Source organism: Podarcis pityusensis, assembly GCF_964106645.2.
Source record: "Podarcis pityusensis genome assembly, chromosome: 3".
NCBI classification, from domain to species: domain Eukaryota; kingdom Metazoa; phylum Chordata; class Lepidosauria; order Squamata; family Lacertidae; genus Podarcis; species Podarcis pityusensis.
This window is the reverse complement of record NC_138026.1, coordinates 117,311,017-117,338,974: the sequence shown is the minus strand read 5'-3', so window position 1 is coordinate 117,338,974 and position 27,958 is coordinate 117,311,017. Positions and strand designations below refer to the sequence as shown.

At 47.1% G+C, this 27,958-nt stretch overlaps 1 protein-coding gene and 1 long non-coding RNA gene across 5 annotated transcripts in view; both read right to left on the bottom strand.

Moving 5' to 3' along the window:
- Window positions 1–22,751, bottom strand: part of FAM167A (family with sequence similarity 167 member A) — a 31,273-nt gene extending 8,522 nt beyond the window's left edge. The window contains exons 1-4 of one of the 4 annotated variants that reach the window (XM_081001190.1): window positions 22,380–22,751; window positions 10,032–10,171; window positions 7,038–7,174; window positions 2,490–3,032 (exon numbers count right to left, since the gene is read on the bottom strand). In XM_081001190.1, coding sequence (XP_080857316.1) covers window positions 2,490–2,939 — 450 coding nt within the window. In that variant the 5' untranslated portion in view covers window positions 2,940–3,032; window positions 7,038–7,174; window positions 10,032–10,171; window positions 22,380–22,751. Of the gene's footprint in view, window positions 1–2,489; window positions 3,033–7,037; window positions 7,175–10,031; window positions 10,180–21,747; window positions 21,769–22,379 lie in introns of those variants that run through there. The other 3 variants (XM_081001187.1, XM_081001189.1, XM_081001188.1) reach the window with 3 other exon arrangements.
- The window catches only part of LOC308474766, a 104,178-nt gene that overhangs the window by 43,534 nt on the left and 32,686 nt on the right, over window positions 1–27,958 (bottom strand). The gene's annotated exons all lie outside the window — the stretch shown is intronic.

Here is a 27,958-nt window from a genome sequence, read left to right as displayed (position 1 = left end):
TGCCCAAGGATTAAGGCCTTCTGGGAAATGATATATAATGAACTGAAAAAGGTATTTAAACATACCTTCTTGAAGAAACCAGAGGCCTTTCTCTTGGGCATAGTCGGCCAATTGGTGCCAAAGAAGGACAAAACTTTTTTTATGTATGCCACAACAGCAGCAAGAATACTCATTGCAAAGTATTGGAAGACACAAGACCTACCCACTCTGGAAGAATGGCAGATGAAGGTGATGGACTATATGGAACTGGCAGAATGACTGGCAGAATCCGAGACCAGGGAGAAGAGTCGGTGGAAGAAGATTGGAAGAAATTCAAAGATTATCTACAGAAATATTGTAAAATTAATGAATGTTAGAATGATGTTGGATAGTAATTAAGTGGTTTCCAGCTGTAATGCTTTAAGGGAATATGAAAAAAGGGTTATAAATAGGTAAAAATTTAATATTATTACTTTTAAAGGATTTGCTGAACCAACAGATTGAAGTGGAATACAAAAAAGGGAGGTATGAGGAGGTCCGGGAAATAAGTCAAAGGAAAATAAGTAATGGAAAATCTGTGTGTTTTTAACTATTTTTATTTTGTATTTTTGTCATTTTTTTTTCATTTTTATTGTAATATTTTAAAAAATCTTAATAAATATCTTATATAAAAAAAAATTGAATGTGGGAGCTTCTACACGCAACACATGTGCTCCCAGTCAGGGGCGGAGGAAGAGGAGTGCGGGGGGAGCACATCGCCCCCGGCAGCACAATCCCGGTGGGGTGCCATCACTGCTGTTCCCCCACCTGTGCTGAGCGCCACACCCCCACAGTTGATGTGCCACACCCCCAGGAGTCATGCCACACCCCCGGGATGCGCACCGCGCCCCTGTGGGTGGCACGCCACATGCCCGGGACGCGCACCAGCCCCACCCCCGCCTGCTATCCGCCCCCCAGTACCAGAGCATGAAGCTCCGCCACTGCTCCCTGTTGCTTCAAAGAGCAGTGCTAGAACCAATAAGTGGAAATGGTGGGGAAGCAAATCTCAGCTAAATTTCAGAAGGGACTTTCCAATGGTCAAACATTATTGAGAGCCAGTGTGGTGTAGTGGTTAAGAGCAGTAGACTCATAATCTGGGGAACCGGGTTCACGTCTCCGCTCCTCCACATGCAGCTGCTGAGTGACCTTGGGCCAATCACGCTTCTCTGAAGTCTCTCAGCCCCACTCACCTCACAGAGTGTTTGTTGTGGGGGAGGAAGGGAAAGGAGAATGTTAGCCGCTTTGAGACTCCTTCAGGTAGTGATAAAGCGGGATATCAAATCCAAACTCTTCCAAACTCTTCTATTAGGCAGCTGAACTGGCTGCCTTCAGAGGTGGCAAGTGTTCCTTCGATGCATGCATTTATTTGGCCCCAGACAGGGATGCTGCCATTGACCTCATATTGCTCAGGCTGTTAGACTAGATGAACTCCAAGATCCCTCTCAATTACACAAGATTCCATGAATTCATGAGCTATGATCCCTCTCCAAATTATTATTTTTTTTAAACCACATTGTTGAGGTTATCTCTTTTCTTTTAGTTATAGTGGTGAAATAAGCAGGTGAGAAAAGAAGACCCCCCCCAAAAAAAAAAAAAAACCAGCACAAATGAGCCGAATGTCAGGCAGGGGAGCTCAGAGACAGAGTGAACTTTCATTGCAATCTCCAGCTCGGAAGGAGTTCCTTAAATGCTGCTGGAAGGAGTATATAAAGTTATGCATGCCAGCCAGCTTACTGCATAAAGGACGGAGAGAAATAAAAGAAGGAACAATAGAGGGAATGGAACAAGAAGGAAGAGGGGGGAAATGGAACAAAAAAACGTTCAGACTGTAAGCTCATCGAGAGCAGAGGCCTATTTTTGTTTTTCGTTTTCCTACAGAATGAAGGCTTTGCATGTATAAATGAACAAAGGGAAAGAAGAAAGAAAGAAAGAAAGAAAGAAAGAAAGAAAGAAAGAAAGAGAGAGAGAGAGAGAGAGAGAGAGAGAGAGAGAGAGAGAGAGAGAGAGAGTTGTGTGTTTTCTGTGAATAATTGTGACTAAAGAGAGGTGAGGTTTTTCTTCTTCCCTTAGGGTGAAATCCAGCACACACACATAAGAAAGTAGACCCACTGAAGTCAGAAGAACATGCAGCACTTTGAAGCTGTCACTATTTGAGGCTGATATTTAATCACATGCCAGCAAGTTCAGGGCTGCACACTTATTGCTGATGGGGAGGCCTTGTGCAACAAACCTGTTTCCCCAAGAGGTCAGACTTTTTGCAATAAGGAAAGTGCTGCGGTAAGTGCAGGATAACACTGGTTTCAACACCAAGCCGTCTAACTTCCCCAGAAACAAATCAGAACAGATTCTCATTAAATAGCCAACATCGTCTAACCTCCCTACAAAGAAATCAGGGCGAATGCTCAATAAAACAGGTCGTCAGGAAGCGACGCAGTTAAAAGGTTAATAAACATCAGCAGGAACCAACTTACCAGTTCTTTCCTGAGCCAGTTGAGAGCCTCATCAATATTTCCAAAGCCACTGATTTTCTCCTGGGTCATCACTGGAACTTGCGCTTTCAAAGAGCCTCCATTGATATGAACTTGCACCTCTGTTAAAGGAACGCTTTCCCCCATTGGTTTCTCATCCCGGCTGGCTTCCGCAGGAGGCTCCGGGTGGCTTTTCCATGCAATCCCCTCCAGCTGGGCCTTCCACTCCAAATAGGAGGGTCTCCTCGTCTCCAGCCTCAGTTTCTCCGTCAGAGCTTTCAGGTTCCGCAAGTGGTCGTCAGGAGGAGCACCGCCTCCCGTCTCAGGATCTGCACCGTCCAACATTTCTTCTATCTCAATCTTAGGGGCAGACACCTTACTTTCCGGCAGAATGCCATCAACATCCATCAAGAGGTTAGCAGAGGGCTCCAATATCCAGGCAACACCATCCATGCAGTGATCAGTCGCTCCAAATTTCCTTTGCTCAGAAGTTGGGACTCAGCGCTTTCAATCCAAGACACCCCCTTTAGCAACACGGGACACCATCTAAGCAGGAACACAAAGGCACATTGTTGGTTTTCAGCCGCAAATTGTCAAGGGGGGAGAAGGGGGAGGAACGGACAAGCAACCAGAACTTCCTTATATGACCTGAACTTGAAAAAAATGGAAGTGAAAGCCTTCAGCCTAAACCGTCTCTCTAAGAGACTTCGCCCCGGCTGTCTGGTGATGTTCTCGGGCAAGAGCAAACAAGCTTTCTCTAGCTTTCCCGCAAAAGGCTTTGCCTGCTGCAGAGAGAGGCCTGTCAGACACCGTGCTCAGGGCAAAGAAACGGATTACTAAGGATGAGGTCAGATGGAGAGAAGAGTGGGAGAAATACTGTAGCAGAGTGTTGCACAATTAATAAACCCTTATCTTGTTACCGTACTTGACACAATCTCAGCTTTGCATTGCTGAGCCTCGCTACCTGGGAGGCAAGGAAGGGCTGGTGTAATGGCTTATGGGAGCCCACCCACAAAAGCGATTAACAGGTGCAGATCTTTATTTATTTCTTCATACTTCAAGCCTGCCCTGAGAGCGCAGGGAAACTAATATGGCACAATAACTCTATTTACTTTAATGGAACAACGGCATTCTTGCGGCGTTGCCAAGAAAGAAGATTGCATTCCAGAGGTCTGGGGAAACAAAAGGGTTGTGCACCTTGTGCTGAAATGAGGCTAAGATGGGGGACATTTGAGAGGGAGTTCCAGAACTGGGGTGGGGGGCCATCACCAAGAATGCCCTGTCTCATGTTGTGGGCCGTTCAACCAAAGCTGTACCCAGAGGGAAAGTGGGGCATCTCCACAGATGTTAATATTGTGGGGAGGCAATTTGGGAGAAAGCCACTTCTGCCCTGCAGAGGAGGTGGGATTGCAGGCGTCACGGCCCAGCCCCCGCATGATTGGGGGAATCCCCGGCTGCGTCACCCCGTGGCCAGCCAATTGGCTGGCTTTGGGGGCGTGGCCCGCCCAATTTAAACTCAGGCGTGGCCAGGGATCTCCCTCTTTTCCCACATACCAGTCACTTGGTTTTCGCCTACCTCATAGCAAGTCGTCACAACTTTCTTAGTATTGGCGGTTAGGCATTGGTATTGGTATTGTTTTGTAGATGGAAGAGGGGAGGAAGCGCCATCACCTGCCCCGCATATTGAAGGGTAGTCCGATAAAGGATTCCGGGGGGGAGTGGCCCTGTCCGAAGCCTATGGAGGTGAGGGCCTAAGGCACACCCCCGAGTAGTGACCCCGGGGGAGTTCCTAGTTGATGTGCATCAGCAGGACTCCCCCTACTGGTGGTTAACCCTTCCCGGACTTCAAGTGGAAGGGCTGAAGCTGGATAGTCGGTTAGGACCAATGCCTAAGCCAATACCACTCATCACCTGTAACCAATAAAGTTGTGGCCTTATCTAGCCCATTAACCTTCATAATTGTGTCATGTGTCTTTATTTCCACTGGGGGGGACGGGAACTCGCCGCACAAAGTATGTGCAGGTTTAACGGTGTGGGATGAGCGCTACCTGAGGGAAAGCACTTGTGAGGAGTCTGGATCCGTTTTTGTGTGCTGCTGCCTACCAGATCCAGCATACATAGGGTGAAGAGCCGTCCAAGGCAGTGCCTCAACTCAGAATCCTGGGGTCCCCCTGTGTGATGGCCTGGGAATCTGATTCAGAGGCTGAACTGGAGGACTCCCAGCCTGCACAGGAGTCCCCGCCTCCGGGGCAGGGGCTTGAATCTGAAGGGCCTGCACCTGTGCCAGATCCTCAGGAGCAGACACCTGATGTATCCGCTCTGCTCCTCTCCCAGCCCTCTCAGGGGAAGGTGAGGTTGCCTCTGGGTCCAGTAACCCTCCAGCCTCTCCTGAGCTACAGAGACTCAGGGCAGAGAGGCAGAGGGAACTAAGTTCTCTCAGGAGGAGTGCTCGCCTTAAGGCCAGGAGAGGCGGGTCACCTGTGGACCGGGGCCGCCCTAGGCCTCAGAGGAGATAAAGGCCAGTCAGCCCAGTCCCAGTTTGCGGGAGCAACATCGTTGGTTACCTGTTCCTGCTGGCACACTGTCCTGCTTTCTGCCCGAGTTCCTGACCACGCCTGACTCCCTACCTTGGACCCCAGTTAGGCCTCGGACCATGCTGCACGGTAACCCCCTGGGACCAACACACCCTGTTTGCTCTGCTAGCACCATGTCACTCACTGCAGACCCCGGCCATCAAGTCCAAGCTCCCACAGCTGTTGACCCACATGCACCACCATCAGCTACAGCAGTAGAGGGCAGGGGGGCTGGAGCGGAATGACCCCATGGAGAAATATAATCAGTCAGTCAAACCCTAACAGGAGATGCTGGGGATTGAACCTGGAACCTTCTGCATGCCAAGCAGATGCTCTACCCATGAGCAACTTAGCAAGGTGCCTTTTACTGAATCAGATCATTGGTCAACCTAGCTCATTAATGTCAATGGCAGCAGCTCTAAGATTTCAGATGGGGAGACTTTTCCCAGCCCTATCTGGAGATTCTGGGACTGATTCTGGGGACATTCTACAAGCAAAGTGAATGCCCTACCAGGGTAGACCCTCCCAGTGTCCCTATTTGCCAGCGACAGTCCTGGATTTACAGAAGCCCTCCTGGTTTCTGATTCGATCCCTGAATGTCCCGAATTTCCTTAGGACGTCTCTGTTTTCAATGGAGAAATGTTGGAGGGTATGGTAGGAAGTCCCTATTTTCATTGGGGGAAAGTTGGAGGGGGCATCTCTATTTTCAGTGGAGAACTGTTGTAGGGTATTGAATAGGACATCCTTATTTTCATTGAAGAAATGTTGGAAGGACATTTCTATTTTCATACGATCCCCAAGCCATCTGAAGTTTTTTAATGTTTAATGTTTCATTAAGTTCATTAAGACAATAAAGGTATTATTATTATTAGCATCATCATCAACATTAAATAGGACACCCCTATTTTCATCGGAGAAATGTTGGAGGATATGTTCGAGAAGCAGGCTGAACAGAGAACATAAATCAGCTGGTTAGGAGAAGAGAGAAGGGGAGGCCCAGCAGATCCACCTCCTCATTCCTCCTGAGCAGCCTTATCAACATTGAGGCCTATGAGGATCCTCAGGACTGGGAACGGAAGAAAAAAACCAGCCATGGCTTCTGGCCACCCTCTTTTTCTTTTGTGTTAGGTCTAGGAATTGTTGCTGTGTTGCTTCTGTGGACAATTTGCTTCGTGTTTCCTCCTCTGGATGCTTGCGGGCTATGATTCATGCCACTCCAGGGTGGGGTGGCAGAGAAAGGTGTTCAGCTGCTCAGAAGCCACAGAGAGTCTGTTGGCACCAAGTGGATTGGCTGCCCCACATAAGAGATGAGGTGGGAACCGTTGCTATGACCCTTGATTGTGTCATCTATCTCTGTTCGCAAATATATGCCTTTTTACGCACGTTTCAGGGACACGGGTGGCGCTGTGGGTTAAACCACAGAGCCTAGGACTTGCCGATCAGAAGGTCGGCGGTTCAAATCCCCGCGACTGGGTGAGCTCCCGTTGCACGGTCCCTGCTCCTTCCAACCTAGCAGTTCGAAAGCACACCAGTGCAAGTAGATAAATAGGTACCACTCTGGCGGGAAGGTAAACAGCGTTTCCTTGTGCTGCTCTGGTTCGCCAGAAGCAGCTTAGTCATGCTGGCCACATGACCCGGAAGCTGTACACCAGCTCCCTCGGTCAATAAAGCGAGATGAGCCCCGCAACCCCAGAGTCATCTGTGACTGGACCTAATGGTCAGGGGTCCCTTTACTTTTACCTTTATGCATGTTTCATCCTAGAATGTGTGTTGCTTTGCTGGAGAACTGCATTGCAAAATTCAGAGTAGTGCTGGCTTTGAAGGATAACTGTGTTTCAGTTAGTGCGTCATTTTAGAAAGTGTGAATTAATATCTTAATATCGTGTGTGTGTGTGTGTGTGTGTGTGTGTGTTTACACCCAGGTATTTGGTATTAGCTGGTATTCTTATTTTTTGTCACTGTTGTTCTGCTTGCTTACCTTAAGGCAGAATTGTTAATTTGTTGTTTATTCGGCTTATTCATATTATTTTGCTAATTTTGTGCATTGCTTTGTTTTTATCACTTGATTCCCTGCTCTGGGGTTGAAACTATTCAGCGCAGAGCAGGCTTTAAAAGCTGTAAATAATATAAATAAATAAATTAAGAGAGCTGGATTTGAATCTCACCTTTACCATAATATATCAACAAAAACAAAAACAGTGTTGCCTTCCCCTCTGCCCCAAATTTATCTGAATGGGAAAGAGAGAAATAGGAATGTGACTTTCTCCAAAATGACACAATTAGATCTGCTGTTGGATTCAGAGACGGTTCAGGCTTCTTCTTCTAAGGGTGCGATGTAAAGCAAAACCAACTTTTTGTCCACCTGGGAACGTGGCCAGAAATGAACTCTTGGAACGACCTCGTGCAAACGCATTAAAATGTAATTTGAGCTATTGGGTAATTGTCCAGCCTGCTGAACGCTTGCTGGGAATTCATATAATTCTGACACCAAATCTGTAATTATTCTGGGGGAATCTTTTCACAGAAAGAATTCTATTGAAAAACAAATCTTTTTAGAGAACACAGGTCTACTTTCTCCTCAATGTCGCCATTGTTCTGGGGGCAGATGCTCTAAATGGGATGTTGATAAAAGGTATTCAGAGAGAGAGAGAGAGAGAGAGAGAGAGAGAGAGAGAGAGAGAGAGAGAGAGAAGAAAGTGAATCTCTGGCTCCCTTGTGGCTGTTAATTGGGCATTTGTTTTATTTTTTGGAGAGTAGGCAGATAATGCAGGTAGATAATTTGAGACTCTTGTCTTAATAAACATGTCATCTAAAGGAGAGAGGTGATGCTAAGGCCATTTCAAACCAAAACACTTCCATCCTTCAAAACCCATCTGAATTTTCAAAGCAGTTTTTCAGGCAGGTAATGGGGACAAAAATGTACACACTGGGCTCAAGAGAGACTGTGTGGTGCAGTGGTTAGAGAGTTGGGCTAGCAATCCTCACTTGGCCATCAAGGTCACTGGGTGACCTTGGGCCAGTCACAGTCTCTCAGTCTAACCTACCTCACAGGGTGGTTGTGGAGGTTAAATGGGGAATGGGAGAAGAATGTTTGCCTTGGAGAAAAAAATGGGATATAAATGCAACTAATCAAGTGTGCATAAAGATGCGTATAATGACAAAAGAAGAAATAAAAGAAGCTATGGGCAAGCAATTTAAAACCACACAGCGTCTAGCACAGTTAATACAGCTGCTACAATAGGCAGAAGAAGAAAATCAAATGCCTGTGGCGAAACTCCAAGCAGGACCCTGTCACAAGAGCAACACTCTCACCTCCTGTGGGTTCCAGCAACTGGTTTTTAGAAATCGGGTCCTCCCTTAAAGAGGGCATGTGTTGTGGTGAGACCTGACAACCTAACCCTGTGTTGTGGGTGGGTACGTTTGGATAGCCACAACAACCAACTGGTAGGCCCCTTGATGCAGGGTTCAATCAGGTCAATGGGACTCAAGCTAAACAGATCAAGGGACCTATTTATACCCATGCACGTGACCCAGAGCTTCCTCTTTCGGTGCGTGCATCGGAACACCTGCCCACCTCTCCCTATATTTAGGGCTTTGCGCTTGACCTTGCTATGCCGTCACGTGTCGTCTGTCATTGGGACATGGACACGGCAGGAATTTTCCCCACTTGGCTGATTGGCTGTTGCTATTTGGGTTTCGCCTGCCGTGCAGCAAATCGTCACAACTTGTAAGGTTGCGGATAGGCTCTGGTTCAGGTGATAGGGATGGGAGAACGCTCTCCCATCCCTATGTGAAGGGTATTCCGTTAAAGAAATCCAGGGACTCGATGGTTTGGTCAACCCCTGAGAGGGGGTTGTGCCCGTGCCTGAGTCCAGGGGGGCATTTAGGTGGTGGAGATACCCTGCTCCTGGCTTTCTGCTTATCCAGGTGTTCACCCTTGGCTGACCTATGCTGGTGCCCTGGGTCAGTGCTACCTGCAACGGTGCAGACAACTAGTCGAACCAGAGCCTATGCGACCATTCACTTGCCGTAATCAATAAAGTTGTGGCCTAAATTCTGCCAAAAACCAAACCAAAATTTGAGACTTGTCTGAATTTATTTAAGGGGGAGGGTGGCGCTGTGGGTTAAACGACAGAGCCTAGGACTTGCCGATCAGAAGGTCGGCGGTTCGAATCCCCGCGACGGGGTGAGCTCCCGTTGCTTGGTCCCTGCTCCTGCCAACCTAGCAGTTCGAAAGCACGTCAAAGTGCAAGCAGATAAATAGGTACCGCTCCGGCTGGAAGGTAAATGGCGTTTCTGTGCACTGCTCTGGTTAGCCAGAAGCAGCTTAGTCATGCTGGCCACATGACCCAGAAGCTGTACGCCAGCTCCCTCAGCCAATAAAGCGAGGTGAGCGCTGCAACCCCAGAGTCAGTCATGACTGGACCTAATGGTCAGGGGTCCCTTTACCTTTACCTTAAAGGTCTAAACATGCAAGGTTGATGCCTCCAATCGTGGAAGCAGAGCATACCTGGAAATGCCGGGACTTAAACCTGGGATTTTCTGCATTCAATGCAGATGTTGTTCCTTGGATTGTTTTCAATCTGGCTGGTGAACAGAAGGCTGGACTAGAAGAGACTTTGGTCTGTTCCATCTTTGATGTTCTAACGTCTGCAACGTCTGTAAACAGGGAAGACTACAAAGCCCAGCCACTTTTATTTTTAGCAGTGCTTTGGGTTTATTTACTTCCTTCTCAGACATCGGCTTCTCCTGTCCAAAATGATGGCTGCACAAATGACCTTTGACTTAGGGAGGCCCATCACCATGGTTACTGTGAATCTATTCCCCTATCTAGAGGAAGATCTTCTTAATCAAGGGGAGCGGTTTAGCAAGGGCCATAAATGCAACTGGCTCTTCATGCAGGGAATTCGTTTTCCTCTCTCCCTCCCTCCACCATAATTCATAAACTGAAGCTGAGGTGAACGGGACTTACCTGTCTCCAGCTTGCCTTTTCCTCGCAATGTTTGGAGGCAAATCGGCGAGATTTTCTTCGAGGAAAGAGCGTTCATGTATCCAGGAGGACTGCAGTCAGCCTTGAAAGTCCCTCCAGCCAGAGGAGAGGTTAACTGCCATCTGTGTGATAAAAATATATTGAGCAATCAATTAAAGCCACCAGGAAGAAATATGTCAGCCTGGAAATTTACAGAGAAAGAGAGAGAGAGAGAGAACTTAACTTCGAAAAGTCCCAGGGCTGATTCTCACAAGTGAGTCAACATCACAATGTATTTTAATTTTAATACAAATATTAATGATAGTTATTATTTGCATTTGTTTGTCACTTACAACAGAAAATGTCTCAGAGCAACATTGGATTCCTGGTGAGGCAGTTTACCATTTGAACCACACTACCACACACTACGCAGGTGGCGCTGTGGTCTAAACCACTAAGTCTTGGGCTTGCTGATCAAAAGGTCAGTGGTTCGAATCCCCATGACTGGCTGAGCTCCTGTTGCTCGGTCCCAGCTCCTGCCAATCTAGTAGTTGGAAAGCACGCCAAAAATGCAAGTAGATTAATAGGTACCACTCCGGCGGGAAGGTAAATAGCGTTTCCGTGCATTGTTCTGGTGTCAGTGTTCTGTTGCTCCAGAAGCGGCTTAGTCATGCTGGCCACATGACCCAGAAAAACTGTCTGCGGAGCGGACAAACACTGGCTCCCTCGGCCTGTAAAACAAGATGAGTGCCCCAACCCCAGAGTCGTTTGTGACTGGACTTAACTGTCAGGGGTCGCTTTACCTTTACCTTCACCACCCATATATGCTTTGCTGTGGAAGGGTCAATCTCGATTTGGGAGTGTGGTGAAGGAATTGCATGCCGGTGTCCCCACCAAGAAATGTCTTGGAGTTCTCTAGGAGATGATCTACCCAGGTGAGGCTGCCTACCTGTCAATCACTTGACATCCCAATGGCATCAAGTGACCTGGTTTGGCCCTCACCTTTTGGAATCAACCAGCATGGACAAAGGCACAGTGCTTTTCAAGTGCTGATGATCAGAGCAGTTGGCTTGGCCTTTCGGACTCAATGGGGATATATTTAATGTGCGTGTCTAACACCAACATCTTCCCCAAAAGAGCAGAAGTAAATAACATGATAGCCAATTGATTAGGATCAACATGACAGCAATCCTAACTCCCGTGCATTGTTTCCTGTGAGTAAGCTTCCTTGACCTCAGTGGTGCTTGCTTCTCATTGCATAGGTTCAAGATGTGGAAGACATTGAACTTTAATGAAAGGTCATCAGCTGACCGAAATGGCTTTTAATTAGAAACACAGTCTTGCAAAGACCTGCTGCCTTTGAAACAGCTATTGTGAAGCAGGAACCTCATTAAAAAAGGAGATGAATCTGGCCTCTGCTTGGTTATATTTCTCATTCTCTGACTCTCTTTACGGCTACAGTAAAAGGTCACGAGCAAACGTGAAAGCCTTGCTATCACCTCTTTCACTTGCTGGAGCAATGAAGGACCACTAATTGCCCTTGTGCTCCAGCAGATCACATAAGCACTCAAGAGCACAAGAGCACTCTCCTCTCCTAGATCAGCTGGTTAGAGCATGGTGCTGATAATGGCAAGGTTGCAGGATCAATCGCCATATGAGACAGCTGCTTATTCCTGCATCGAAGGGGGCTGGACTAGATGAGCCTCACAGTCCCTTCCAACTCTCCAATTTTATGATTCCTGTGATGGAGGAGATGTTTGCAAGAGGTAGCAGAGTCACCTTCAACCTTGCGGAATTGGATTGTGGGATCTTCATTGCTTGCACAACACAGATTGTTAGGAGCATCCTACTCTCGTGTAGGACCCTGGCAGAGACACATGCCCGACCGGCATGTTCTCTCCCTCATGGTCGATCGTTCGGAAGCTTCAAAAGCTTTCTTCAGCCCAAACATCACAGCGACTGATACCAAGAAGGATAAGCATACTTAGGGATCCACAGAGTATTCGCTGTTTGCGTAACAGACCTCAGTAGCACAGCATTTTGGCTAATCTACTTTATTTACATATAATACACTCGGAGCATTCTGCCTTAGCTCCTTTCCTCTTTCTCATCAGACAGCAAAGAGAAAGAAACAAAGGACAACAGTCCCACTTTCCGGAACACAGCAGTACAAAACATCCTGTCTCCATCTTCTTCCCACACTGTGGAATGAAAACATACACCGTCATGTGATAGACAGCAATCTCATGACTACAAACATGGAACAGGAATCCTAACAGAGATAACCCCCCTGCCTACCTCTGTAGAAAACTAACGGCTTTGCTAGAACATTCTGATGCCGCAAGCTCATTCTTTAATCAAGTACCTCAAAGTGCGTAAGTGGACGGTGTTTGCATTATTACAGTGGAGAGGTATTTAAGTATATACTTAAGCAATTAGCATTCCTTTGCAGCTTGAAGGAGCTCCCGTTACATAGTTCACATATCATCACCCAACTTTTTAAAAAGTCACAAGCAGCCCTACTCATAACCAGGAAGCATTTTAAGAAAAGAAAAAGAAAGAGAATGTTACAGGCGTTTGCAAGGAGTGGCTGCATCAGGTGCAGATCAGAAACCCAGATAAGGGCGGCATAATGCAAGCTGTTATGAAAAGATTCCAGCCACAAAGCTGGCAGATTTCAGGATCTTCCCTGACAAGATAAGAAGAAGTTCTAAGCCCTTTGTTGACAAGGGGTCCTTCTGTACCCTAAAGAAATTCAACCCCTTCTTAGAGGCGTTGGATGGAGTTCCGGAACCAAAGCCAAGTATGATCTTTGCATTCCTCCCAGTTCTTTGGAGTAAAATGAGGCGACTTTAGCCGAAGGGGAGGCATGGCTCATTACCCTCAGAGAGTTGGAAAACATCCATTGCACCTGTGCAGAGCATGTCAGTATGTGAAGGGAGGGACATTTAATCTATAAGACCCTGCACACCCCAGAAAGCAACAGGCTTTGACAGTAAATGGGGAGAGATGCAATTTGGGTGTTCAGAGCAGCAACTGTCAGGAGGTCCTACACATGAGTAGGAGTCCAGCAGAGACACATGCCCTCCTTGTCGTTCTTTCGGGAGATTCAAAAGCTTTCTCCAGCCCAAACATCACTGCGTCTGATACCAAGAGGCATCAGCACACATCAGGATCAGCAGAGTATAGGCAGTCAGCGTTCAGACTCAGTAGCACAGGTTTTGGCTATACATTTATTTACATATACACACTTGGAGCATAGTAACTCAGCTCCTTCCTCTTCAGCGTCAGACAGCAAAGAGAAAGAACAGAGGGCAAATGACCTACATCACAGAAACACAGTAATAAAAACATCCTGCCTCTGTCACTTCCCACAATGTGGAATGAAAACATACACAGTCATGTGATAAAAACAATCCCATGACTGCAACACAGGGAATGAATCCTAACAACAACCTCATTCACACGACCCAAGTGCTCCATATTACACCAGTAGCCAAAATTGTGGAAACCTTTTGGGGCCTTTTCTTTGGAGTAAAACCATAAAATTATATATCAATGGAAAGATCATTTAATGAAGAATCTAATGCAACAAAGGTTGTTCAATTATCTGTATTCTATCAAAAGTTATATCCAAATAACCAGAAAAAGGAAGCACGACTTGCTTAGGGTGATATGCAGTAGCTTTCCTTCATTTGAATGTAGCCAATCAGCATGAGTGTTTAGAGAGCCAATCAGGTGTTATGAGCCATCAAACCTCGGAAATACACTTTTTCTAAAAGGTTTCCACAATTTTGGCCACTAAGTGTTTTGGCAAAGCAGCATTGGTTCAAAGTGTGCCCATGCTGAGTAAGGGTCAGACTATCTATCTCTCGATCCATTCATGAAGTTTACAATAACACAGGGAGTTGACTATTTCGGAGTCTGACCTGGAGATGACAGAGATAGATGCCGCATGGACAGCATGTGATCTGCCACTGAGCTATGGACCATAAAAGCCCATAAAAGGTAAACCAATAACATAAAGGTAAAGGTAAAGGGACCCCTAGCCATTAGGTCCGGTCGTGGCCGATTCTGGGGTTGCGGCGCTCATCTCACTTTATTGGCCGAGGGAACTGGCGTACAGCTTCCGGGTCATTTGGCCAGCATGACTAAGCCGCTTCTGGTGAACCAGAGCAGCGCACGGAAAGGCCATTTACCTTCCCGCCAGAGCGGTACCTATTTATCTACTTGCACTTTGACGTGCTTTCAAACTGCTGGGTTGGCAGGAGCAGGGACCGAGCAACGGGAGCTCACCCCGTCACGGGGATTCGAAGCGTCGACCTTCTGATCGGCAAGTCCTAGGCTCTGTGGTTTAACCCACAGTGCCACCCACATACCTTAAAACCAACAACATAGTAAAGGTAAAGGTAAAGGGACCCCTGACCATTAGGTCCAGTCGTGGCTGATTCTGGGGTTGCGGCGCTCATCTCACTTTATTGGCCGAGGGAGCTGGCGTACGGCTTCCGGGTCATTTGGCCAGCATGACTAAGCCGCTTCTGGTGAACCAGAGCAGCGCACGGAAACGCCGTTTACCTTCCCGCCAGAGCGGTACCTATTTATCTACTTGCACTTTTGTGCTTTCAAACTGCTAGGTTGGCAGGAGCAGGGACCGAGCAAAGGGAGCTCACCCCGTCACGGGGATTTGAAGCGTCGACCTTCTGATCGGCAAGTCCTAGGCTCTGTGGTTTAACCCACAGTCCACAAATAGGAATTCCACATTGTGCTATATTGAATGTCTTACCAGCACAAGCGTTTCATCTTGCCAGAAGGAATGGTGCTATTATTGTTAGGACCTGGGCAGGGAGGAGAATTATACCCCTCTCGCATGCTGCAGCCCCCATGAAAACCATCATGAAGAAGGATATTGACAAGCTGGAACTAGTTGAGAGGAGGGTGACCAAGAGGCTGGAGACAACAGTTAAAGAAATTGGACATGAGAAGACTGAGAGGTGATATGATACCCATCTTCAAATATCTGAAGGGCTGCCACATAGAAATGAGATTCTGACTGAACATTAGGAAGAACTTTCTGATGGTGAGAGCCATTCAGCAGTGGAATGGACCACTTCAGAAGTTGGTGGGCTCTTCTTCCATGGTGGTTTCTAAACAGAGGTTGGGTGGTCATCTGTCAGAGATGCTTTAGCTGTGAATCCTGCATTTCGGGAAATTCAACTAAGCACGTCCCTTGGGTTTCCACCCAGCTCTACAAATCTACTGCCCCCTGGGTCCCTTCCAACGTTAAGATTCTATTATTCTATGAGCTTGCTCCATCTTCAATGTGAAGATATTTGAATCTCTCAAACGACCTGTTGATGGCATTTTACCATTCTACTGCTGAGAGTGTATTAACTTATGGTCTCTGTGTGTGGTTTGGGAGCTGTACAGTCAGGGAAAAAACAATGCTGTCCAGGGTTGTAAAAGACTGCAGAGAGAATAATTGGGTGCACTCTTCCCACCTTGGATCAAATCTATGCTTCCAGGTGCCATAAGAAAGCTGCAGAGATAGCGCAGGATAGTGCGCACCCCGGAAATGATCTCTTTCAGCTTCTGCTTTCTGGAAGAAGGTACAGGGTTATAAAGACTAGGACTAGCCACCTGAGAAACAGTTTCTATCCAAATACGATTTGGGTTTTAAATGCAGTATAAGGTAGTCTCTATGGAAGTATATTGTATTGAATTATGGGATATCAGAATTTTTAGGGGGTTAACCAGGCTGGGATAGCTGGGATAGCAGGCTTGTTGGGTTTTGAATGTCTGATGTAGATTTTTTCAATTTCGTTGTTCTGTATGGGACAATGACAATAAAGATTATCGTATTAATGGCTATCATATTGCCTCTCAGTCTCCTCTTCTCCAGGCTAAGCACACCCAAATCCCTTAACTGTTCCTCATAAAGCTTGGTTTCCAAACCTTTGATCATTTTGGTTGCCCTTCTGCACATGGTCCAGCTTGTCAATATCCTTCTTAAACTGTGGAACCAGAACTGGGCCCAGGACTCCAGGTGTGGTCTGACCAAGGCAGAATGGGGTAGAACTATCACTTCCCCTGACCTGGACAACTAGACTCTTGTTGATGCATTTGTTGAATCGCATGACCTTTATTTTGCCTTTTTGTTGACTATAATTTCAGTTTCAATTACAGTAATTATTTCTATGTGTGCATCTATGCAGATGCAAATAATCCGTTCATGTGTGAGAGTGAGGCATACTTTTGGCAAGTGTTTATCCTAAAATAGCCTGTGCTATGGCAGCTTCCTATGAATGACTTAGAGACCATGTCTCCAAACAACTTTGATTCCTTTTGGAAATGTACTATATTTAGTGTACTCTCAGACTGGGGAAGGGGAAGGGGAAGGGGAAGGGGAAGGGGAAGGGGAAGAGGAAGAGGAAGAGGAAGAGGAAGAGGAAGAGGAAGAGGAAGAGGAAGAGGAAGAAGAAGAAGAAATTATTTGCACCCAGCCCATCTGGCTGGGTTTCCCCAGCCACTCTGGGCTTCCAACAAAGATTTAAAATACATGAAAATGTCACACATTAAAAACTTCCCTGAACAGGGCTGCCTTCAGATGTCTTCTAAATGTCAGGTAGTTGTTTATCTCTTTGACATCTGATGGGAGGGCGTTCCACAGGGCGGGTGCCACTACTGAGAAGGCCCTCTGCCTGGTTCCCTGTAGCTTTGCTTCTCGCAATGAGGGAATTGCCAGAAGGCCCTCTGAGCCAGACCTCAGTGTCCAGGCACAACAATGGGGGTGGAGATGCTCCTTCAGGTATACTGGGCCGAGGCTGTTTAGGCTTTCTCCCTTCTGTTCATGCGTTTTTTTAAAAAACCAAAAAGGATAAATTTTACTTTATTTTGTTTTATTGACAGGAGCCACACCTGTGAGGCGGTGGGTCTCCTACATCAAGCTCCAGCACTTTCTCTGTGGCAACTTTGCATTGATAAATGTTGCCATAGTGATCAGCGAAGAGATGGCCAGCAAGCTTTGAAGCCACGGGTGAGCAACGAGGCTCTTCAAAAAAGAAAAAGAAGAAAAGCATCTTCCACAGCCACACTTTCTTCCCTGTCCTTTAGTGGCAAGGGGAAAACCAAGCAAGGGGGTGTTGGGCTGTGTGAAAGAAAACTGGGTGCCAGTTTGAAAAGAGATTTTAAATTGTTTTGCTTTAGAGGACGTGTCATGCATGGGCAATCCCACCCCCCTCCCTCCGAATACTTGCCTACATTTGGAGGAGGGAAATAGGCAAATGGAATGGCTGATGGGAGTTGTAGTTCAGCAACAACTCTGGAGGGCCAAAGGTGCCCCACTCGATTTAGGCCCTAAAACTTTTTTGGGGGGATAGAAACAGGGGCAGAGGAAGGGGGAGGTGGGGACGGTCTGACCCTGGTGTCACCACTGAGGGGGTGACAAAATGCCGGGTGGTACTCACCATGGGGCCTGTAGCGTGCCCGAGCCACACAACTCTCCTGGGAGAGACGCTGTGCTAGGCCCGGGGGTAACCCGAGCAACGCGGTCCAGGTCCAGTCCTGAATCCAAGGGTTCCGTGAGGAGTCAGTCCAACAGGGCCAAGGCAGGACACGAGGCAGAAAACCAGGACAGGACAGGTCCAGGATCACAGGCAGGTTTGGGAAACAGCAACGTTGCTCCCGCAACCTGGGGCAGGATCCAGCAGCCTTTTATCTCTGTCGGGATAACGGCCGGTCCTGATCCCCCGGTGACTCACCTCCCTGTCTCACCCGAAGGCAAGCACTCCTCCTGCAAGTACTCAGGTCTCTCCTTCTCTCAGACCTCAGTCTCTGCAGCTCGGGAGACGTCGGTGGGTTACTAAACCCAGGGGCCACCTCAGCCTCCCCTGACCCAACCGGTAGTGGAGCAGCTGTAAGTGATGGCCCACCTGGAGGGAACGAGGTAATCCCCACATCTGGAGCCAGGGCAGGCTCAGGCCCCTGACTCAGCCCAGCTGGTGTTTGTTGCAGGGGAACCTGTTCAGACTGGGGCTCTTCAGAATCAGGCCCCAGACTAGGTTCAGCTGCCGCCTGAGGCAAAGGGTCTGGTGCGGACTGAGACTCCTCTGGCTCTGAGTCCGAGCCCGAGTCTCAGGCCATCACAGACGCGGTGGCTTGGGTGTCCGCAGGCTTCGCACTGCCCAAACAGTCCGCCCGCTGCCTGCCCCCCAGCTGTAGGGCGGCTGAGTGGGAGGAGGCAGGCAGACTCCTCAGAGGCCCCATGGTATGTCCTTCCCGGCTCGCCCCACCCCTGCGGGTGGCTGGCCCCACCCCTGGGCGCAGGGCATGCGTGCCGCCCCAGGCGCCCAATCAGCTTGCTCTGCCGCTGGGCAGAAATGGCCTGCGGGGCACAGACTAGCCACCCCTGGTTCCGGTTCTGCATGCACACAGTGCTAAGTGACCATTCAGTAGACCAGGTTTCCTCAACATCGGCCCTCCAGATGTTTTGGGACTACAATTCCCATCATCCCTGACCACTGGTCCTGCTAGCTAGGGACCATGGGAGTTGTAGGCCAAAAACATCTGGAGGGCTGAGGTTGAGGAAGCCAGCAGTAGACTGTCATATCAGACCTATGCCAAGGGCCAATGATTGATCAAGGCCCTAGATACCCCATTAAAAATAAAATCCCAACAACTTGGAATTCCGCTTATCATCAGCATGAGGCCATCATTTCGATTTCCTATCGCGCCGCTAAATATTTGATGTTAAAAAATAGGATAAGAAAATTTGCAGGAACAAATTCATTCCAGCCCTGCTGAGAGTCCTTAGCGTTTGCTGACAACAGGATGCAATTTTCTAGTGCTTTTGCAGAAGGAGGTTGAGAAATTGCAGAACAGCATTTTTCCACCTTCCCAAAGCTGTGCATTGCAAAAAAAAAAAAAAGGAACATCCTGCTCATTTAAATGGATGCATGGACGTGAGCCTGCAAATGGGTAAACAAATATAGGAGCTAAGCCAATAAATAATAAATGGGAGATTCGTATTATATCAGCGCATTATGCCCTTGGGGAAATCTCTCCCAGGGTCTGTTTGCTTGAACCTTGGTGGGGGGGTCACATGGTGCTAAGATTGCCAGAATTTTAACTCAAGAAATCCAGCATTTCTAGGCATGTGTGATGTACTGGTCAGAGTGCTAGACAAGGACTGGGGAGACTTGGGTTCAAATCCCACCGCAGTCACGAAGCTCACTGGGTGACCTTGGGACTAGACTGTCTTTCAACCTATCCTACATCGCAGGGTTGTTGTGGGCAAAAAAGGGGGAGTAGAGAATGATGAATGTTGCCTTGAACTCCTTGGTTGAATTATAATAATTGCCTTCCTTTTCAACATCTACATGAAACCACTGGGAGAGATCATCAGGGGGTTTGGGCTGGGTGTTCATCAGTATGCGGATGATACCCAGCTCTAGCTCTCTTTCAAATCAGAACCAGTGAAGGCGGTGAAGGTCCTGTGTGAGTGTCTGGAGGCGGTTGGAGGATGGATGGTGGCTAACAGATTGAGGTTGAATCCTGACAAGACAGAAGTACTGTTTTGGGGGGACAGGAGGCGGGCAGGTGTGGAGGACTCCCTGGTCCTGAATGGGGTAACTGTGCCCCTGAAGGATCAGGTGCACAGCCTGGGAGTCATTTTGGACTCACAGCTGTCCGTGGAGGCACAGGTCAAATCTGTCTCCAGGACAGCTGTTTATCAGCTCCATCTGGTATGCAGGCTGAGACCCTACCTGCCCACAGACTGTCTCGCCAGAGTGGTGCATGCTCTGGTTATCTCCCGCTTGGACTACTGCAATGCATTCTACATGGGGCTACCTTTGAAGGTGACCCGGAAACTACAACTAGTCCAGAATGCGGCAGCTAGACTGGTGACTGGGAGTGCCCGCTGAGACCACATAACACCAGTCTTGAAAGACCTACATTGCCTCCCAGTACGTTTCTGAGCACAATTCAAAGTGTTGGTGCTAACCTTTAAATCCCTAAATGGCCTCGGTCCAGTATACCTGAAGGAGTGTCTCCACCCCCATCATTCTACCTGGACACTGAGGTCCAGCTCCGAGGGCCTTCTGACGGTTCCTCCCTGCGAGAATCCAAGTTACAGGGAACCAGGCAGAGGGCCTTCTCAGTAGTGGCACCCGCCCTGTGGAATGCCCTCCCACCAGATGTCAAAGATAACAACAACTACCAGACTTTTAGAAGACATCTGAAGGCAGCCCTGTTTAGGGAAGCTTTAATGTTTGATGTATTACGGTATTTTAATATTTTGTTGGAAGCCTCCCAGAGTGGCTGGGGAAGCCCAGCCAGATGGGCGGGGTATAAATAATTTATTATTATTATTATTATTATTATTATTATTATTATTAGTGGCATACTGCCTTTTTAGGTAGGTACGTTTTTGAAAACAGAAAAGCATCCTTTTGTGCATACAGTGGTACCTCAGGTTAAGCACTTAATTCATTCTGGAGGTCTGTTCTTAACCTGAAACTGCTCTTAACCTGAAGCACCACTTTAGCTAATGGGGCGTCCTGCTGCTGCCGCGCCACAGGAGCACAATTTCTGTTCTCTTCCTGAAGCAAAGTTCTTAAACCGAGGTAATATTTCTGGGTTAGTGAAGTCTGTAGCCTGAAGCATATGTAACCTGAAGTGTATGTAACCCGAGGTACCACTGTATTTGCAAACTGTGCTAAAAATGGATCCACCCCATTCGATAGCAAACAACAAGAGCAACAACCTTTCTTATTTTCTTTTTGGCTTCTAAAGCACCCTTTCCAATCTTGGATCCTGAAGAGTTAGGAACTTAGGAAGGTGTCTTATATACCAACTCAGACCACTGGTTCATCTGAGCAGGGACTTTCTGGGGTCTGAGGCAGGAGGTGTTCCCTACCAAGGGTTGAACCTGAGACCGTCTGCACGCCAAGCAGACCTCCGGAGTATCTTCCCCCAAGGGCTGAGATCAAAACCTGTCACTAGCTGTGGAAGAGAACCCACCTTTGGATTGCTTTTCTTTCGCATTTTCAAAAAGAGTATGCAGAACAGCAGACAAAAGGAGAGAGGGAGGGAAAACCCACCCATTTCATCAATGAGAACTGCAAAGGGTGTGGAAAGTGAACCTTTTCAGTAAGGCTTTCGAAGACGGGGGTGGGGAGCTGAGTCTGCAATCATATGAAAATCACAGGCTCTGAGGGGAGAAATTCGAATCCAGTTCTCATTCAAAGGCGAACCTACGAAATTTGCACTTTTTGAAACAATATGCGGAGTCCTCTTCTCAAATTCACACTTGTGCGAATTTTGCTGGGCAAGTAACAGGCGTGAATGTGCATACACTGGGATGAAGCATGCATAGAAATGCACAGTTTGGGGAAAACAGCATATAAAAATGCATTAAATTGGAGAAAATTGCTTTGCAAAAAAAAATGTAGATTAAGGTGGGGGGGTGCACACAGAAATATTCGCAGACGGAGAAATTTGCACTAAAATACAGGTGAATGTTCATGAGGACTAGTAGATTTTTCTCTTTACGTGCAAATTCATGGGGAAATGTGGAGTACCGGATTCAAGATAGGAAGAATAAGAAAAACAGAGAGAGACAGGAATGGGCTGATCTGCCCTCGTTCTCTCCAGTTGCAGAAGCCACAGGACACATCACATTCAACTAGGTGCAACATGGGTTCAAACAAAATCTCACTACCTTTTCTGCTCGCTGTATTTGTGGACGCTGCTTCATTCAAAGCGCTGCTCCCCATTCCACATCTCCCCACAACCAGAAGGCATCTCGGCTGCTCTTACTTGAAACCTCACGTCCTATTGTCCTTCTATCGTTGACACCACGCTTCCTGCACCCCTCATGACTTCTTGGCGGGGTGTGTGTGAGAGAGAGCGGTCAAAAGGAGTGCTGTTGTGGGGCTGCTCACACACCCAGCAAGCAACAGGCTCAGACATAAAGCCTGCCATCCCTTATCAGAAGATAAGCAGAGAGACATCTATCCTAATTCCTTTAAGCAGGTTTTAGGGGACGAAGGGGCGTGTTCCTTTCTGCGGAACCGGCTGCCGAAGCTGCACTCTTGCAGTCACAACCTTTGTGGTTTTTAGAAATATATGTATATATAGGATGAAATTGCCCTGGGGAACAAGATGCGTAAATGTCAAAGTCTCCACCTGCTGGTAAGAGCCCTTGGGTAAGCATGGGTGCAAGAATTTGCACACCACTGATAAGGTACCGATAACATCTTCAGGAAACGATCATTCCCTGCCTCCTTTCAGGTGGTGGGTGGGATGGAAGGTGGCAGAGAAGCTGGAGAGTTAAAAATATATTAAACTTACCAGAATTTGCATGGCGTCAGGGGCATCCCCCATTAATATTCCAATGGTGAGACTTCAATGCTTTGCTCTGCCTCTCAAAGCTCGGCTTTCTAACTTGAATATCTTCAGCTGTGCTGCTGCTGATGTTGCTTCCAGTCCTCCTCTAAACCTCCAAGTCACTGGCTGTGTCTCTCTTGGCTTTGAAAAATGTGTGTGCATCTATTTCTCTTTTTTTTCAAAGGGACTTCTCTCCCACCGTGTGTGTGTGTGTGTGTGTGTGTGTGTGTGGTTGCGTCAAGGCCGTTGCCTAGCTACCACCGTACTATTCCAGTTTGAGGCTTTTCAAGCCGGTATTTCTGTCCGCCGTCTCTCATTCATGCCAGCCAGCCTGGGATTCTGCCTCCCACTAAGACATAACCCTGAAGAGACCCAAAAGAGAAAAGAATGCCTCTCTTTTTTTCCTTTTTTATCAAGAGAGGCTGGGTCCTAAGACCTGCCAGGTTTCATTCAAGATTCCTTGCAAGGGGAGTTCCAGGTGCAGAAATCATAGTCATAGTGTTGGAAAGGGACCGCCAAGGGTTCTCTAGTCCAGCCCCCTGCAATGCAGGGATCACAGGTAAAGAATCCCTGGCAGGTTTAAGGTGCTGGTTTTAACCTTCAAAGCCCTATACGGCCTAGGACCCTCGTACATACGGGACCGCCTCTCCTGGTATGTCCCACAGAGGAACTTACGGTCTTCAAACAAAAACATCTTGGAGGTCCCGGGCCACAGGGAGGTTACACTGACCTCAACCAGAGCCAGGGCTTTTTCGGCCGTGGCCCCGATCTGGTGGAACGCTCTGTCACAAGATACTAGGGCCCGACGGGACTTGACATCTTTCCACAGGGCCTGCAAGATGGAGCTGTTCCACCAGGCCTTTGGCCAGGGCACAGCCTGACTCCCTCCTTTGGCAATCCTCACAGAACTCTAGCCCAATGGTTGCCATTAATCTGATTTGATTTTATAATGAAATGATTTTAGAATGTTTTATCATTGTACTATTGTTAGCCGCTCTGAGCCCGGCTTTGGCTGGGGGGGGCGGGATATAAATAAAATTTATTATTATTTATTATTATCTGTCCCCGCCCAGGGACAGAAATGACATTCACAAGCCTGCGAAGTCAGTAAGGGAAAACATTTTATGGGGAGTAGATGGAGCTGGGTACCAGACCCTCACCTCTCCCCAAATGCTCCCAGGGGCTCTTGCATGGCCCTATTCCCTTTGACAGGGGTTCAGACAAAAGCATGGTGAGCCCCTGGATTCCTTTAATGGAATACCCTTGCAGCAACAGCATTGGAGGGGCAGGCACAGCCAATCCATACCCCTCCACCAACCAATTTTTTTCTAAAACCAATGCCTAACCTCAACCTTACAAGTTGTGATGATTTGCTACGCAGCAGGCAAAAACCAAATGGCACCAGCCAATCAGCCAAATGGACAAAATTCCTACCAGGCCCCTGCCCCAAAAGCAGACGACCCCATGACAGGCATAGCAAGGTCAAACGCAACAAACACCCTAAAATTAGGGAGGGTGGGCGGGTGATCCGATGCACGCAGTGAAAAGAGGATGCTCAACTGCGCGCAGGGAATATATTCAACCCAGGCTGTCAATCAAAATTGGCAACATCACACTCTCCCCAGCAACCAGAGGAGTCCAATCACACTTTGGGCCAACCCAACCAACTTACCCAGCAATAGGGGGTGTCTGGTTAACCCCACCGCAACCCGGGCTCTCCATGAAGGAGAACTCGCTTTGTAAAGTAATCAAAAGCTATTGGGAAATAATTTACAATGAAATGAAAAAAATGTTGAAGATAACTTTTGTTAAAAGACCAGAAGCTTTTTTGCTAGGCATTACAAGACATGCCAAAAGAGTGGAAGAAACTGTTAAGTAAGATTCATGTACATTACAACAGCGGCTAGGAGATTACTAGCCCCAAAATGGAAAGACGACAAGATACCAACGAAAGAAGAACAGCAAGTAAAACTGACGGATTACGCTGAAATGGCAAAGCTTACTGGAAAACTTAGAGGCAAAGACAAGAGAGATTTTTAAAAAGACTGGGAACCGTTTATGACGTACCTACAGAAACATTGTAAAGAAGTAGACTCACCAGCAGGGTTTGACGAAACACTTACAATTAAGGAAACAAGCATGAAAGTTAAGAGGCAATCATTGGGAAAACAATAACGATGTAATTTGGACACATGGTATAAAAATGATACGAACGCAATAATATTTAGATTACAAATTAAGGTAGAATAAAATAAGCAGAAGAAACAATATTTAAAGTACCAGAAGTGGAAGCTGAGGGAAGTCAGGGGGGAGACTGGGATTTGCATATGGTTTTTTGTGATAATGCTGATTGTATTGAATATAAAAATGTAAAACTTAATAAAAACTATTTTAAAAAAAAATCCCAGACAGATGGCCATCCAACTTCTGCTTAAAAGCTTCCAAAGAATTAGTACACCAACTTCAGAGGTCATACATTCCACTGTCAAGCAGCTCCCACTGTCAGGAAGTTTTTCCAGGTGTTTAGTCGGAATCTCGTTTCTTGCAACTTGGAACCATTGGTTTGAGTTCTACCCTCCGGAGCAGGAGAAAGCAAGCTCCCCCCCCCCCTTCCATGTGGCAGCCCTTAAGATATTTAAAGTCTGATCAGAAGGTCGGCGGTTCGAATCCCTGCGAAGGGGTGAGCTCCCGTTGCTCCGTCCCTGCTCCTGCCAACCTAGCAGTTCGAAAGCACGTCAAAGTGCAAGTAGATAAATAGGTACCGCTCCGGCGGGAAGGTAAACGGCGTTTCCGTGCGCTGCTCTGGTTTCGGTGTTCCGTTGTGCCAGAAGCAGCTTAGTCATGCTGGCCACATGACCTGGAAAAACTGTCTGCGGAAGCGGACAAACACCGGCTCCCTCGGCCTGTAAAGCGAGATGAGCGCCGCAACCCCAGAGTCATTCACAACTGGACTTAACCTTTACCTGCTGTCAGGTGCCGGCGTGGTTGCTCGAGAGCGAACAGGCAAGACTCCCACCGGTCTTTTCCAGGCTTTATTATCTGTACAAAACATTTACAGTGCAGAACGTCTCAAGTCCATGTCTGCTCAATCGGTAGCAGAATCTGGGAGTGGGTGGTCCTTAAACTTTCCCCAGCATAGCAGTCTTTCGACCCCCATCCTATGCCTCCCCTCTCTGCACTTAACCCGACTGCGCAGAGAGGGTGTGGGCAAAGGGGGACCTGCCTCCCCCTCGCTTTGCTCAGGCTCGGTATTGCGGCTCTCTGTAGCATCCTCCAAGCCCTGCATACCTTCCCCACTGGAGGCGTGACGTCCCTCCTCTCCATGATCTTCAGAGGCTTCCTATAACACAACTGCTCTTCCACCTTTCGCCTCTGAGCTGATGGCAGTTCCCTGACATCCATCATATCAAAAAAGAAGGTACCTGTGGCAGACGTGTAAGGTTATAAAAGCATTTTGGGAAATGATATATAATGAATTGAAAAAAATGTTTAAAATAGCTTTTGTAAACAACAACAACCAGAAGCTTTCTTATTAGGAATTGTAGGTACCAACATCCCAAAGGAACAGAAAAGACTTTCCTATATACGACAACAGCTGTGCGGACGTTACTAGCCCAGAGATTGAAAGAAAACAAGGTTCCGTACCAGAGAAGAATGGCAAATTAAACTGTTGGACTATGCCAAAATGGCAAAACTGACTGGAAGGCTCAGAAACCAAGAAGACCAATAAAGAATGAGGGAAATTTATAATTTATTTAGGAGACCACTGGAAACAGATGAAAACATTAGCAGGATTTTAATAACACTTGCAATGTAGTGCATATCATGGACAATATGGAAAGATACAAAATATGGATTGTGAAATAATATGCAGTTAAGAGGGTGTACAATAGGATCCATGGAGGGGGAGGGGGGAAGTCCAGAGATTAGGAGAAATCTCTAAATATGGATATGTAATTTGAATTACTATAAACTAATACAGTGGTACCTGAGGTTACATACGCTTCAGGTTACATACGCTTCAGGTTACAGACTCCGCTAACCCAGAAATAGTACCTCAGGTTAAGAACTTTGCTTCAGGATGAGAACAGAAATTGTGCTCCGACGGCGCGGTGGCAGCAGGAGGCCCCATTAGCTAAAGCGGTGCTTCAGGTTAAGAACAGTTTCAGGTTAAGAACGGACCTCCGGAACGAATTAAGTGCTTAACCTGAGGTACCACTGTATTTGTAAAACCAAATAAAAATTATTTAAAAATAAATAAAAATAAAGATTGCTATCAAATCACCTCTCAGACTCCTCTTTTCCAGGCTAAACATACCCAACTCTCTCAATGATTCCTCCCAAAGCTGGGTTTCCAGGCCCTTGATCATCTTGGTTGCCCTCCTCTGCACACGTTCCAGCTTGTCAATATCCTTTTTAAAATGTGGTGCCCAGAACTGGACACAGGACTCCAGATGTGGTCTGACAAAGGCAGACTAGAGCATTACCCCCCAGCTAACGCAGGATAGGGAAAACAATTTTCATGCAGAATTTGAGTTATCATGTCAAATAAGGGACTGACACTTTTTACCAGTGTCACATAATGTGTGTTCCACACTAGCAAGAAATCAGTACAGTCATACCTCGGGTTAAATACGCTTTGAGTTGAGCGCGTTCGAGTTGTGCTCTGCGGCAACCCGGAAATAACGGAGCGCGTTACTTCCAGGTTTCTCCGCTTGCGCATGCGCAGACGCTCAAAATGACATCACGCGCATGCGCAGAAGCGTCAAAAAGCAAAGCGTGTGCAGACGTGCCATCGCTAGATACGTTTACCTCTAGATGCCAACAGGGCTCCGGAATGGACCCCGTTCATATCTAGAGGTACCACTGTATTCTAGTGTGGCAGCAATATCCTGCAGAACTCACTGCTTATTGATATGACGCAAGAGCCTTCATTGTTCAGCAAATAACTTTTTCATTTAGGACACAGACATATAATTCTATAATTTATATTTGTTTTCTTAAAACTATTAATTTTATCTATCTTCTGATACTTTATTGTCCACTGTCTGTGTGTATATCGCTATTTTAAATGAACGTTTTCCGCAATTTGATGTTCACCTCTCTCTTTTTTAACATTATGCAATGTATAAAACCTTGCTAAATAAAACAGAGGCTTGATTTTGCGTTTCGAGTGTGTGAGAACGCAGATCTCTGAAAATGCCCTTCTGCAGCTTCCCTAAGCCCAGGCTGTCCCTGTGCGAGAGGACGATTGTCCATAAATTGGACATCATTTAAAATGGAAACACAGTTTGGGGTGGGAATCAGCATTTCAACTGGCCAGGATGTTCCATCTCCTTGACCTTCGGGTCACTGTAGCTAAATAGACAAAGTTTAGAGGCCAGTTAGAGCAGAAGGCTTTGGGGTTGGAATGTATCAAGAAATCTGACAGTGATTCTCATGCTCTGAATTGTAGGGTAGCTTCTCCCTGGAAATATCTCCCATGTGAATATTCATTTTGTTGATATTTGCTGCTCCACCAAGGGCTTCTGGTCCAGTGTTCG